This window comes from Ranitomeya variabilis, chromosome 8 (genome assembly GCF_051348905.1).
Source record: "Ranitomeya variabilis isolate aRanVar5 chromosome 8, aRanVar5.hap1, whole genome shotgun sequence".
NCBI classification, from domain to species: domain Eukaryota; kingdom Metazoa; phylum Chordata; class Amphibia; order Anura; family Dendrobatidae; genus Ranitomeya; species Ranitomeya variabilis.
This window is the reverse complement of record NC_135239.1, coordinates 170,550,511-170,565,152: the sequence shown is the minus strand read 5'-3', so window position 1 is coordinate 170,565,152 and position 14,642 is coordinate 170,550,511. Positions and strand designations below refer to the sequence as shown.

The 14,642-nt window shown below is 51.2% G+C and overlaps 1 protein-coding gene and 1 long non-coding RNA gene across 4 annotated transcripts in view; one reads left to right on the top strand and one right to left on the bottom strand.

Moving 5' to 3' along the window:
- Positions 1-1,864, bottom strand: part of LOC143788428 (uncharacterized) — a 41,362-nt gene extending 39,498 nt beyond the window's left edge. The window contains exon 1 of the long non-coding RNA XR_013218629.1: positions 1,749-1,864. This is a non-coding gene — a long non-coding RNA (uncharacterized LOC143788428). The remainder of the gene's footprint in view (positions 1-1,748) is intronic.
- Positions 1,306-14,642, top strand: part of IFT27 (intraflagellar transport 27) — a 73,352-nt gene continuing 60,015 nt past the window's right edge. The window contains exon 1 of one of the 3 annotated variants that reach the window (XM_077278100.1): positions 1,306-1,492. In XM_077278100.1, coding sequence (XP_077134215.1) covers positions 1,459-1,492 — 34 coding nt within the window. In that variant the 5' untranslated portion in view covers positions 1,306-1,458. The other 2 variants (XM_077278101.1, XM_077278099.1) reach the window with 2 other exon arrangements.

The window sequence follows — 14,642 nt, the reverse complement described above, 5'->3', positions numbered from 1 at the left end:
GGTATAATTGGTAAACACAAACCTCTGCTGACTGCACATTACAAACTCATAGGTCAATAAGTTATATACATAGCTCAGTACACACATACGCACACACATCCCCTGGCAAAGCTTGTGGGAAACACTTCGGAGTGCAGTGCAGACTAATCTCAGGGTGCGTGGTGGATACCCCTAGCTGGATTGTGGGTATTGGTATTGATTGTAAATGATGATGATTGGTTAAACTTTCCAACTCTCCCAGGTGTCGCCAAAGCTTCCCTTAACCTTCCGGTACACAGCACGCCCTAAATGTTTCCTGTGGGTGCTGACGCCAGACCAATCAGACACACATATAGTGGGAGGGAAACGGGACCTGGCATGTAAAAAAGGAATGTGGCTATCACAAAAAGCCCAGAACACCGTGGGGCGCGGGACATTTATCTTTCCATTTGCACAAGGCAAATTTATTAATGTTTTACACCATTTATCACGCCGTGTTTTGCACCTATGCCGAAACTTTAATCACGTCATGCTGAATATTTGGCTTTATGTACGACACATTTATGATTTGCATTTCTACATAAAAGTTGCAAGAAATAAGTCCTATATTCTAGACAGGTCATAGCTGCCTTAAGAACAGGCGTCAACACACGGTCGTGTTTCCACCATATTACACAGAAATCAACTCGCAATTTGTGCAAAATTCTTCATTAAACTGCAACATTTCAATATCAATTACTTTGCTTTTAGAAAAGAGCAATTTGCAAAAAAAATATTCTAAATGATTGTCTCCATTTGCCCCACCGGTCTCAGGCCCTTATCTAACATTGCCAGGCTTAATGCCCGCTGTGTGGAGCTTTTTTTTTTTCTTCACATAATGGCATGTACCTGGGGATAAAAACTGCTATAAAGCTTTGCACCACTGTGCCATTACGGACTCTTTGTTTCTCAGCACTTTTAACTTTGAGAAAAATAGTGAGCTCACTGCCTGAGTCCCAGTGCGCTCCTTCTGCAGCCAGCAATAGACAGTGCAGCATAAAGGCTATAAAAGGCGAACGGTGCAAAAGTTTAACGAAACCCAATTGCAAAAATGACTTTCAGCCCAAAGCGCATGTGATTAGGACAGCATGTATGTGCCGTGCGTCACTGTGCCTGCCACACACAGCACAGGAGGTCACTGCACTGCGCACAGTGCGCAGAATCCAGTCACAGCCCCGCCCGCATCCCCAGGCAAGACACGTGGTCAATTACGTCATCTAAGGTCCTTTACTCACCATTGACGTGCTGCGTAAATGACTGGCTCCTCCCTCACATGTGATCTATCACGTGCTCATTACGTCATGAAAGGTCCTTAAACCTTTCTATTTGTTGCTATGGTAGCCGGAGCGTCTCTCTCGGGCACAGATTAGAGCACCGGGTGCTGTGTGTACGGTACATGACCGGGGAATACCGACAAGAGGCGGAGAGAGCGCAGGAAGCATGGTGAAGCTGTCGGCCAAGTGCATCGTAGCCGGTGAGTCCTGTCTGGCCCCTGTACACACTGCGACCCCAGTGCAGGCGACATTCATCTGTCAGCGGTAATGGCCGGCAGCAGACACTGATGGGAATCGGATGCAGAGACCATGGGGAGCCAGGAGGTAGTGACGTAGCACTTCTTACATAACGCGGGTTTTTTTGTTACCATAGAGCCGCGTTCACACGTAGCATACATGCTGCAGTTTTTGATGTCCATTTTAAAGACTCTTGAACTGTGATTTTTTTTTCCTTACCTTATTTTTCTCCATGGAGAGGCCTGAGCTGCGTTTTTGGTGCAGAATCAAAGCTTTTCTGTACTTAAAAAAAAAAAAAATAATTATTTATTATTCTGCATGGAAATAGATGAAGCCCCCGGTCTCTGTGTGTCCTCAGGGCGCCCCAACATTCAGCATTCATTTTGTTATTTCAGACTATGTGGGGACACCGCTTTATTGGTCGGGAGAAGGGTAACACCCAGTTGTCAATGTGTTTTAAAGTCATGGCTGAAAGTGATGGCATCCGTGTAATTGTTCCAGAAAATGTAAAAGTATTGCTTGAGGTATCCTGAGGAGTATTTAAAAAAAAAATCAATTTGAAAATGGCGCCTGCCTGTGCAGTAGCGGCTAAGTGGGGGCTAGTTTCACCTATTAACCCTTGTGTACCTGACAATTTGCAGCAAATACAAAAATTACATTTTTACCACTAAAATGTCATATTTCCACATCTCCATTTTATAACATTTTTTTGAGGCACCTATAGGTTCAAAAAATACTCCACCCCTAGATGAATTCCTTCAGGGGTCTAGTTTCTAAAGTGGGGTCACTTATGGGGGATTTCTGCTATTTTCACGTGTCGGGGGCTTTTCAGACGTGAGATAGCATTCACAATCCATCCCAGGCAAATAGCGCTCTTTCCTTTCCTAGCCCCGCCACGTGCCCAAGCAGACGTTTTTGACCACATATTGGGTATGGTCGCAACAAATTATGGGGTCCGTTTTTTCCTATTAACCAATAAAGAATTTGGGGCGAAAACAACAATTTTGTGAAAAAAAAAAAAAGAAAACTTTCAATACGACTACCTAATCTTATCAAATCCTGTGTGGTACCTGTTTGCCCAAAATTCTCACTGTACCCCTGGATAAAAGAGGGGTGTAGTTTCCACAATGGGGTCACTTGTGTTTTTTTGTTTTTTTCTTCACTGTTTAGGCACATCACTTGTTGAATGTGGTTTTGAGCACCTTGAGGGGTGCTGTTTTTAGAATGGTGTCACTTTGGGGGGCCTATATAGCAGAAAATACCCAAAAGTCACTTCTAATGTGATGTGGTCCAGAAAAAAATATTTTTGTAAAAACTAGAAATTGCTGGTCAACTTTTAACCCTCATAATTTCCTAACATAAAAAATGTTTAAAAAATGATACAGATGTAACAAGACATGTGGGAAATGTTATTTATTAACTTGATAAAATATTAGAAAACTAAATATGGGAGTGATATACATAATCAGTGCTTTGTGTGTGTAGTTTACTGTGCATGTATTTTATTACTAAATAAATTCATTTCCCCAAAAAATTGCATGGGATCCCCTGAAGTTTTATTAACCAGCAGAGGGAAAGCTGACAGCCGGGGGCTGATGTTTATAGCCAGGGAAGAGGGTAATACACATGGAGTTTCCAAGACTAACATTGGTCAGAGTACAATTCAATATTAGTTTTTTTATTGGATTGCACTTGTCCATTTTTATCGCAGATGAGTTTGAGCTCTTACAGTGGCCCTAAAGGGTGTCAATAGTGTTTCCCGCTAGGCCACAAGTCCTAGATATGTGAGTCACTTGGTACACAGTGTGCTTGTCACACTTTCCGTCTCCGTTCCCTGAGCATGGTTCCAGATCACACACTGTACCGTGCGTCTACGCTGGAGGTAACTGCCTGATTCACTCAGAAATTCTATTAAGCAGAACAGGCATTCCTCCTTATTCGAAGATCAGTGTCTTGTCTGCACTACTTGTCCTGGGAAGTCGGCTCTTTGCTGCTTGTCCTGGGAAGTCGGCTCTTTGCTACTTGTCCTGCGATGCCTAGCCTGCTCCTGGATCAGATCACTGTCAGGTAGTTCTGCTGCAGAGGTCACCACAAGCTTATTCTGCTGTTCACGTGTCCTCTTTCTTTGGCCGGTTTCACACGTCAGTGGCTCCGGTACGTGAGGTGACAGTTTCCTCACGTACCGGAGACACTGACACACGTAGACACATTAAAATCAATGTGTCTCTGCACATGTCAGCGTGTTTTCATGGACCGTGTGTCCGTGTGCAAAACACGGAGACATGTCAGTTTTCGTGGGAGCGCACGGATTACACGGACCCATTAAAGTCAATGGGTCCATGTAAAACACGTACCGCACACGGATGCTGTCCGTGTGCAGTCCGTGTGCCGTGCAGGAGACAGCGCTACAGTAAGCGCTGTCCCCTACTTTGGGTGCTGAAGCCGCCATTCATATCTTCTCTCCAGCAGCGTTCGCTGGAGAGAAGATATGAAAAATCCTTTTTTTTTTGTTTTTCGTGTTTAAAATAAAGATCCCTCCCCTATGGGAGGTGGAGCCGCATATTCATGACTGTAATGGGCGGCACCACGTGACCGCTCATACAGGAGAAGCCGGCGGAGAGGAGAAGATGCAGGGAGGGAGCCGGGTGAGTATTTTAGTAACAGCGGACGGGCGCACAGGGGGTGGGAGGGGACAGGGATCTTTATTTTAAACACGAAAGAAAAAAAAAAAAAAAAAAGGATTCTTCATATCTTCTCTCCAGTCAACGCTGCTGGAGAGAAGATATGAATGGCGGCTTCAGCACCAGATGCAAGGGACAGCGCATATCTCTAGCGCTGTCTCCTGCACGCTCCATGTGGTACCCAGTCGGCACACGGGCGGCACATGTGTGCCGCACGTGTGCCACACGGATGGCCTACGTGAGCTCACGGACACGGATAACTCCGGTACCGATTTTTCCGGTACCGGAATTATCTGGATGTGTGAGACTGGCCTTAGACATCTTGGCTCCAACTGAACTCTGCTTCGCCATCCCGGCCTCTTATATTTAGCAACTGCGCCACAGGGGTCTCCTGACCCGATGTCTCCTTCAAATTCTTCCATTCAGAGAACACACTCTCCATCCTTCAGTTTCTGCCTATCCAGCCCAACTAACAGATGGCGGCAGGTGCTGTGATATATTGACTGAATGCATCTTCTGTTCGCCACCCCCTTACACAACCCTATCTTAGATGATAAAGTGGTCTGAATAAAATGAATGTTTCAGTAATGTCGGCACTAGTGTTGAGCGATACTTTCCGATATCGGAAAGTATCGGTATCGGAAAGTATCGGCCGATACCGTCAAAATATCGGATCCAATCCGATACCGATACCCGATCCCAATGCAAGTCAATGGGACGAAAATATCGGAATTAAAATAAACCCTTTATAAACTTGTAGGTTCATTCTACATGAAGGAAAACAACTAAGAATAATGTAGGATGTATTGGGGGACGTGGCGGAGACATTAAAGGCACAGAGGTTTAGCCCAATGTAATAGAATAGCAGGATTTTGGGTGTTTTTTATGACGTTCGGCGGTAGAAAGATTTTGACTATGTTAATTTTTTTTTTTATTTTGTCAGATATTGATGTTTCACTACTTCCACGCCCTTCACCTTCTTTTTTACTTCTCCCACACTTTCTTCTTCATTATCCTCATCATCAGCTTCTTTGACATCAACTTCTTCACCTTATTCATCTTCTTCTTCATCTTCTACCTATTATTTTTTTGGTTACATTGTTCATATTCTTTTTATTTTACTATTATCTTCATCATATTCTACTTCTTCATCATATTCTTATTTGTGACAGGCATTCCCGTAGTTGTTATCTATAAAAGTTTGAAGATTACACCTTCCGTTCTGCCTGTCACAAAACAGTTACATTTGTCCGCGTTCAGTTTGGCCTGCAGCATCAGGCTTTATCCAGGGGCACCACGAGGAGGAACGGACTCACCCCCATACACTGCTTAGTCTTCTTCTGCTTATAATTTAGATAATATTTTTTGCTCTGATATTTAGTGTTATGCTTAATGTTCTTCTGCTCTTTGTTCTGCAGCCTCTTGTTCTTCTGCTTCTCGGTCTTCCAGGTCGTCGTCGTCTCCAGGGTCGTCGTCTCCGGGGTCGTCGTCATCAGGGTGGTCTTCAGGGTCGTCGTCTCCGGGGTCGTCGTCATCGGGGTGGTCTTCGGGGTCATCGTCTCCAGGGTCGTCGTCATCACGGTGGTTGTCGTCTCTGGTGTCGTCGTCATCTTAGGGGTGGTCTTCCGGGTCATCGTGTTTAGTCTCTTGAACTTGGAAATGTAGCAGAAGGTACAAGAAGGCTGAGAAAATGCCGAGAACCAGCTGATGGAACTGGAACTCGGATGGCTACCCGAAGGTCCAAGAGCCAATGGAACTACCGAGGACCAGCTGACGTTACTGGAACCCAGTTACTAAGCAGGAGGTACCCGTGCCTGAAAGCACTACCAAGGACCACCTGACGTTGGTGGAACTCGGATACCCAGAGGGAGGCACCTAAGCCAAAGGCTCTGCCCGGAACCAGCTGACGGTACTGGAACCAGGATGGGGAGCAGAAGGTACAAGAGCAAAAGACACTGCCGAGAACCAGCTGACGGTGCTGGAACCCGGATGGGTAGCCGAAGGTCCAAGAGCCAATGGAACTACCGAGGACCAGCTGACGTTACTGGAACCCGGTTACTAAGCAGGAGGTACCCGTGCCTGAAAGCACTACCAAGGACCACCTGACGTTGGTGGAACTCGGATACCCAGAGGGAGGCACCTAAGCCAAAGGCTCTGCCCGGAACCAGCTGACGGTACTGGAACCAGGATGGGGAGCAGAAGGTACAAGAGCAAGTGTCTGCGTGGCTTTTGCAGGACACGATGCCGGCTGCACAGCAGGGGAACAGCTGGCGGTGCTGAACCCCACTGACACATTGGCTGGTGTTTTTTTCTGTGCAGCTAGCAGTACCGGGCCCCAACTGGCGGTGTTGGAGCCCGGGGTCAGCAGGAGGAGGAGATGGAGCAGAGTGTAGGCCGAAGCCTGCACTGGCGGCAGCTTTTGGGTCTGTTGTGCCTGCGTGGCAGTTGCAGGACACGTTGCCGGCTGCACAGCAGGGGAACAGCTGGCGGTGCTGAACCCCACTGACACATTGGCGAGGTGTTTTTCTCTGTGCAGCTAGCAGTACCGGGCCCCAACTGGCGGTGTTGGAGCCCGGGCTCTGCAGGGGGAGCAGAGTGTAGGCCGAAGCCTAATCGAACCAATTTCAAAGGTAACCTTTAACCCCCCCTCAGGGGTTACAAAGTAGAAGAGCCACAGCTTATGCAGCAGTAGTGCTGCACAAGTCAAAGGTTGCTCTTTTAATTTCGCTCCTTGCACACGCTGAATGGAACACGTATAACATTTAGCCCTTTATACAGTCAAACTGTGTTGGAGGCGCGAGTTCCCTTTGTAATGAGACGCAGCACAGATGTCAAGAATCCCACCTTGGTGCTGGGTGCAGCCTCCTGAGCGTTGTTATTTGCTGTACAGGAGTCTGCGCTGTCGTGTTATCCCTTGGCCTAGCGCTGTTAGCGCTGCCCATGTTCTGGCATCATTTAATGTCGGCCGGTGCGGTTCGCGATGACCATGAATCCCAGCCCCGCAGTGTCTTAACATTGTTAAAACACTGCGGGGCTGTGATTCATGGCCTGGCGCAGTACATATGTTCGCCTCTCGCTTGGGTTCTTACACCTGCTTCAGACTATGTGGCGTCAGCTGATCCCTTATCGCATGCCACGGCCATGAAGCCGCACAGTCTGAAGAAGGCGGAAGGAGATGAGGGACAGGCGAACTGATGCACTGATCATGCCCATCAATCACACCCTCGCAGTCCCAATAACTAAGACAACGAGGGGCGTTGTGTGGGTCAGGGCGGCCGCAGAGGCGCAGGCAGCCAAACCATGATGCCAGAAGACGGGCAGCGCTACCAAGGGGGTTGCAGCGTGTCATTACAAAGGAAAGTCACACCACCGGGACGGTTAAATGGTCACACAGAGGACACATTTTAGACGTGTTTTCAGTTCCACATGTGCGAGGAGAATACGTTTATGAGCCACCTTGCACACATGCAGCATTACCGCTGTACAAGGTGGCCTTAAAAACGTACAAACGCCTGGGGGAGGGGGGACAGGTTCCCTTCAATTTCAGTTCTGGTGTCTGCGTGGCTTTTGCAGGACACGATGCCGGCTGCACAGCAGGGGAACAGCTGGCGGTGCTGAACCCCACTGACACATTGGCTGGTGTTTTTCTCTGTGCAGCTAGCAGTACCGGGCCCCAACTGGCGGTGTTGGAGCCCAGGGCTCTGCAGGGGGAGCAGAGTGTAGGCCGAAGCCTAATTGAACCAATTTCAAAGGTAACCTTTAACCCCCCCTCAGGGGTTACAAAGTAGAAGAGCCACAGCTTATGCAGCAGTAGTGCTGCACAAGTCAAAGGTTGCTCTTTTAATTTCGCTCCTTGCACACGCTGAATGAAACACGTTTAACATTTAGCCCTTTAAACAGTCAAACTGTGTTGGAGGCGCGAGTTCCCTTTGTAATGAGACGCAGCACAGATGTCAAGAATCCCACCTTGGTGCTGGGTGCAGCCTCCTGAGCGTTGTTATTTGCTGTACAGGAGTCTGCGCTGTCATGTTATCCCCTGGCCTAGCGCTGTTAGCGCTGCCCATCTTCTGACCTCATTTAATGTTGGCTGGTGCGGTTCGCGATGCCCATGAATCACAGCCCCGCAGTGTATTGACATAGTTAAAACACTGCGGGGCTGTGATTCATGGCCTGGCGCAGTACATATGTTCGCCTCTCGCTTGGGTTCTTACACCTGCTTCAGACTATGTGGCGTCAGCTGATCCCTTATCGCATGCCACGGCCATGAAGCCGCACAGTCTGAAGAAGGCGGAAGGAGATGAGGGACAGGCGAACTGATGCACTGATCATGCCCATCAATCACACCCTCGCAGTCCCAATAACTAAGACAACGAGGGGCGTTGTGTGGGTCAGGGCGGCCGCAGAGGCGCAGGCAGCCAAACCATGATGCCAGAAGACGGGCAGCGCTACCAAGGGGGTTGCAGCGTGTCATTACAAAGGAAAGTCACACCACCGGGACGGTTAAATGGTCACACAGAGGACACATTTTAGACGTGTTTTCAGTTCCACATGTGCGAGGAGAATACGTTTATGAGCCACCTTGCACACATGCAGCATTACCGCTGTACAAGGTGGCCTTAAAAACGTACAAACGCCTGGGGGAGGGGGGACAGGTTCCCTTCAATTTCAGTTCTGGTGTCTGCGTGGCTTTTGCAGGACACGATGCCGGCTGCACAGCAGGGGAACAGCTGGCGGTGCTGAACCCCACTGACACATTGGCTGGTGTTTTTCTCTGTGCAGCTAGCAGTACCGGGCCCCAACTGGCGGTGTTGGAGCCCGGGGTCAGCAGGAGGAGGAGATGGAGCAGAGTGTAGGCCGAAGCCTGCACTGGCGGCAGCTTTGGGTCTGTTGTGCCTGCGTGGCTGTTGCAGGACACGTTGCCGGCTGCACAGCAGGGGAACAGCTGGCGGTGCTGAACCCCACTGACACATTGGCTGGTGTTTTTCTCTGTGCAGCTAGCAGTACCGGGCCCCAACTGGCGGTGTTGGAGCCCAGGGCTCTGCAGGGGGAGCAGAGTGTAGGCCGAAGCCTAATTGAACCAATTTCAAAGGTAACCTTTAACCCCCCCTCAGGGGTTACAAAGTAGAAGAGCCACAGCTTATGCAGCAGTAGTGCTGCACAAGTCAAAGGTTGCTCTTTTAATTTCGCTCCTTGCACACGCTGAATGAAACACGTATAACATTTAGCCCTTTAAACAGTCAAACTGTGTTGGAGGCGCGAGTTCCCTTTGTAATGAGACGCAGCACAGATGTCAAGAATCCCACCTTGGTGCTGGGTGCAGCCTCCTGAGCGTTGTTATTTGCTGTACAGGAGTCTGCGCTGTCGTGTTATCCCCTGGCCTAGCGCTGTTAGCGCTGCCCATCTTCTGACCTCATTTAATGTTGGCTGGTGCGGTTCGCGATGCCCATGAATCACAGCCCCGCAGTGTATTGACATAGTTAAAACACTGCAGGGCTGGGATTCATGGCCTGGCGCAGTACATATGTTCACCTCTCGCTTGGGTTCTTACACCTGCTTCAGACTATGTGGCGTCAGCTGATCCCTTATCGCATGCCACGGCCATGAAGCCGCACAGTCTGAAGAAGGCGGAAGGAGATGAGGGACAGGCGAACTGATGCACTGCTCATGCCCATCAAACACACCCTCGCAGTCCCAAGAAATAAGACACCGAGGGGCGTTGTGTGGGTCAGGGCGGCCGCAGAGGCGCAGGCAGCCAAACAATGATGCCAGAAGACGGGCAGCGCTACCAAGGGGGTTGCAGCGTGTCATTACAAAGGAAAGTCACACCACCGGGACGGTTAAATGGTCACACAGAGGACACATTTTAGACGTGTTTTCCGTTCCACATGTGCGAGGAGAATACGTTTATGAGCCACCTTGCACACATGCAGCATTACCGCTGTACAAGGTGGCCTTTAAAACGTACAAACGCCTGGGGGAGGGGGGACAGGTTCCCTTCAATTTCAGTTCTTGTGTCTGCGTGGCTTTTGCAGGACACGATGCCGGCTGCACAGCAGGGGAACAGCTGGCGGTGCTGAACCCCACTGACACATTGGCTGGTGTTTTTCTCTGTGCAGCTAGCAGTACCGGGCCCCAACTGGCGGTGTTGGAGCCCGGGGTCAGCAGGAGGAGGAGATGGAGCAGAGTGTAGGCCGAAGCCTGCACTGGCGGCAGCTTTTGGGTCTGTTGTGCCTGCGTGGCTGTTGCAGGACACGTTGCCGGCTGCACAGCAGGGGAACAGCTGGCGGTGCTGAACCCCACTGACACATTGGCGAGGTGTTTTTCTCTGTGCAGCTAGCAGTACCGGGCCCCAACTGGCGGTGTTGGAGCCCGGGCTCTGCAGGGGGAGCAGAGTGTAGGCCGAAGCCTGCACTGGAGCAAGTTGAAAGGTAACCTTTAACCCCCCCCCCAGGCGTTTGTAGCTGGAAGAGCCATCGTGTACAGCACTAATGCTGGAAAAGGTAAACTTAGCTCTTTTAATTATGGTCCTTGCAGATGCTGAACCTAACACTTATGAAATGTGTCCCCTCACAGCGTTCAACCGTCCGGTAGGTGGAACTTTCCTTTGTCATGTGACGCAGCACAGCCGTCATTTTTACCCCCTTGTCGCCGTGCGCCGCCTCCTCAGCGTTGTTTGAATCTGTCCCGGAGCCTGCGCTGTTAGGTTACCCCTTGGCCATGCACACATTTTGCGCTGCCCGTCTTCTGACATCATTTGCTGTCAGGCTGGCTGCGCCTGTGCGGGTGCGCTGTCCGAGATTCAGCCTCGCGGTGTCGTCTAATGTAATCCCACCGCGGGCCTGGGATCCGTGTCCATGCGCAGTGCATATCCTCGCCTCTCACACCCCTCCCAACGGCTTCTTAAGACTGTGCGGTGTCACGGCCGTGGCATGCTATTAGGGATCAGCTGACACCGAACAGTCTGAAGAAGCCGTAGGGAGGGGAGTGAGAGGCGAGGATATGCACTGCGCATGGACACGGATCCCAGGCCCGCGGTGGGATTACATTAGACGACACCGCGAGGCTGAATCTCGGACAGCGCACCCACACAGGCGCAGCCAGCCTGACAGCAAATGATGTCAGAAGACGGGCAGCGCAAAATGTGTGCATGGCCAAGGGGTAACCTAACAGCGCAGGCTCCGGGACAGATTCAAACAACGCTGAGGAGGCGGCGCACGGCGACAAGGGGGTAAAAATGACGGCTGTGCTGCGTCACATGACAAAGGAAAGTTCCACCTACCGGACGGTTGAACGCTGTGAGGGGACACATTTCATAAGTGTTAGGTTCAGCATCTGCAAGGAGCACCACGAAAAGAGGCACTTTTTCCCTTTGCATCATTACTGCTGCACAAGGTGGCTCCTTCAGTAACAAACGCCTGGGGGGGGGGGGGGACAGGTTCCCTTAAATTTAACTTGTTGTGCCTGCGTGGCGGTCGCAGTACACGTTGCCGTATACACAGCAGGGGAACAGCTGGCGGTGCTGAACCCCACTAACACATTGGCGAGGTGTTTGGCTCTGTGCGTACAGCACTTCTGGACGGCAACTGGCGGTGTTGGAGCCCAGGGGCAGGTGGAGGAGGAGGAGGTTGGAGGAGGTAGGAGGGATTGCCACACACACAGCAGGGGAACAGCTGACGTTACTGAACCCCAATAACAGAGGAGGGACTGTTGACTGTGCGTACAGCACTTCTGGACGGCAACTGGCGGTGTTGGAGCCCAGGGGCAGGTGGAGGAGGAGGAGGTAGGAGGGATTGCCACACACACAGCAGGGGAACAGCTGACGTTACTGAACCCCAATAACAGAGGAGGGACTGTTGACTGTGCGTACAGCACTTCTGGACGGCAACTGGCGGTGTTGGAGCCCAGGGGCAGGTGGAGGAGGAGGAGGTTGGAGGAGGTAGGAGGGATTGCCACACACACAGCAGGGGAACAGCTGACGTTACTGAACCCCAATAACAGAGGAGGGACTGTTGACTGTGCGTACAGCACTTCTGGACGGCAACTGGCGGTGTTGGAGCCCAGGGGCAGGTGGAGGAGGAGGAGGTTGGAGGAGGTAGGAGGGATTGCCACACACACAGCAGGGGAACAGCTGACGTTACTGAACCCCAATAACAGAGGAGGGACTGTTGACTGTGCGTACAGCACTTCTGGACGGCAACTGGCGGTGTTGGAGCCCAGGGGCAGGTGGAGGAGGAGGAGGTTGGAGGAGGTAGGAGGGATTGCCACACACACAGCAGGGGAACAGCTGACGTTACTGAACCCCAATAACAGAGGAGCGACTGTTGACTGTGCGTACAGCACTTCTGGACGGCAACTGGCGGTGTTGGAGCCCAGGGGCAGGTGGAGGAGGAGGAGGTTGGAGGAGGTAGGAGGGATTGCCACACACACAGCAGGGGAACAGCTGACGTTACTGAACCCCAATAACAGAGGAGCGACTGTTGACTGTGCGTACAGCACTTCTGGACGGCAACTGGCGGTGTTGGAGCCCAGGGACAGGTGGAAAAGCAGAGGAACACAATGTAGGCCGAAGCCTGAGAAAGTCGAAAGGGAACCTTTAACCCCCCCCCAAGGCGTTTGTAGCTGAAAGAGCCAGCTTGTGCAGCACAAAAGATGCAAAAGGAAAAGGTGGCTCTTTTCATCATGCTCCTTGCAAACACAGAACTAAACACTTATAAAATGTGTCCCCTGCAACCGTAAAACCGTCCCGGAGGTGGGACTTTCCTTCGTAATGTGACGCAGCACAGCCGTCATTCCTACCCCCCCGGCGCCGCGCACCGGCTCCTCAGCGTTGGTTTATTCCGTCCCGGAGCCTGCGCTGTTATGTTATCCCGTGGCCAGGCACACTTAGCGCTGCCCGTCTTCTGGCATCATTTGGTGTCAGGATGGCTGCGCCTGTGCGGCCGCGCTGGCAGAGAGCCCGCCTCGCAGTGTCTTCTGATTTAATCCCACTGGGGGCCTGGGATCCATGGACATGCGCAGTGCATATCCTCGCCTCTCACTCCCCTCCCTACGGCTTCTTAAGACTGTGCGGTGTCACGGCCGTGGCATGCTATTAGGGACCAGCTGACACCGAACAGTCTGAAGAAGCCATAGGGAAATGAGTGAGAGGTGGAGGTTCAGATATGCACTGCGCATGTCCATGGATCCCAGGCCCCCAGTGGGATTAAATCAGAAGACACTGCGAGGCGGGCTCTCTGCCAGCGCGGCCGCACAGGCGCAGCCATCCTGACACCAAATGATGCCAGAAGACGGGCAGCGCTAAGTGTGCCTGGCCACGGGATAACATAACAGCGCAGGCTCCGGGACGGAATAAAACAACGCTGAGGAGCCGGTGCGCGGCGCCGTGGGGGTAGGAATGACGGCTGTGCTGCGTCACATTACGAAGGAAAGTCCCACCTCCGGGACGGTTTTACGGTATCAGTGGACACATTTTATAAGTGTTAAGTTCTGCGTGTGCAAGGAGCTAAACAAAAATAGCTACCTTTTCCTTGTGCAGCATTACTGCTGCACAAGGTGGCTCTTTCAGTAACAAACGCCTTGGGGGGGGGGGGACAGATTCCCTTACATTTCAGTTGTGTCAGCGTGGCGGTCGCATGACACATTGCCGGCTACACAGCTGGGGATCAGCTGACGTTACTGAAACCCAATAACACTGGGTCGTATGTTTTGACTGTGCAGACGGCACTTCTGAGCCTCAACTGGCGGTGTTGGAGCACAGGAATTTAAGTTCAGGTGGTAGAAAGATGAACACAACAGGAGACCTGGATAACGTATACAGTGACCTAATTATTTAATCAGGAGGAGGAGTGGCAAATTCCTGCGAGATCCAGGCCTTGTTCATTTTCAGGAAAGTAAGCCGGTCAACGTTATCGGAGGATAGTCGCATGCGACGGTCAGTTAGTACACCACCTGCAGCACTAAAGACACGTTCCGATAATACACTGGCCGCAGGGCAAGACAGCACCTCCAATGCATACTGGCTTAGCTCTGGCCATGTATCCAGCTTTGAGACCCAAAACTTGAAAGGGGAAGAGCCGTCTGGGAGTACAGCAAGAGGGCAAGACATGTAGTCTGTCACCATCTGACGGAACCGTTGCCTCCTGCTGACTGGAGCCGTCTGTGATGGTGTAGACTTTTGTGGGGGGCACAGAAAACTGTGCCACAGTTGGGCCATACTGGTCTTGCCTTGGGCAGAGGCACTGCTTCTGCTCCCTCTTTGTGCAGAGCCTCCTCCACTGCCTGGACGCACTGAGCTGCTTTGTAATGCACTAGCAGCACTTCTCTCAGTTGGAATGGAGAAGATGATGGAATTGACCAGTGTGTCTTGGTACTCCCGCATTTTTCGCTCCCGGTTCAACGGTGTGATGAGGCTTTCTACGTTGTCCCGGTAGCG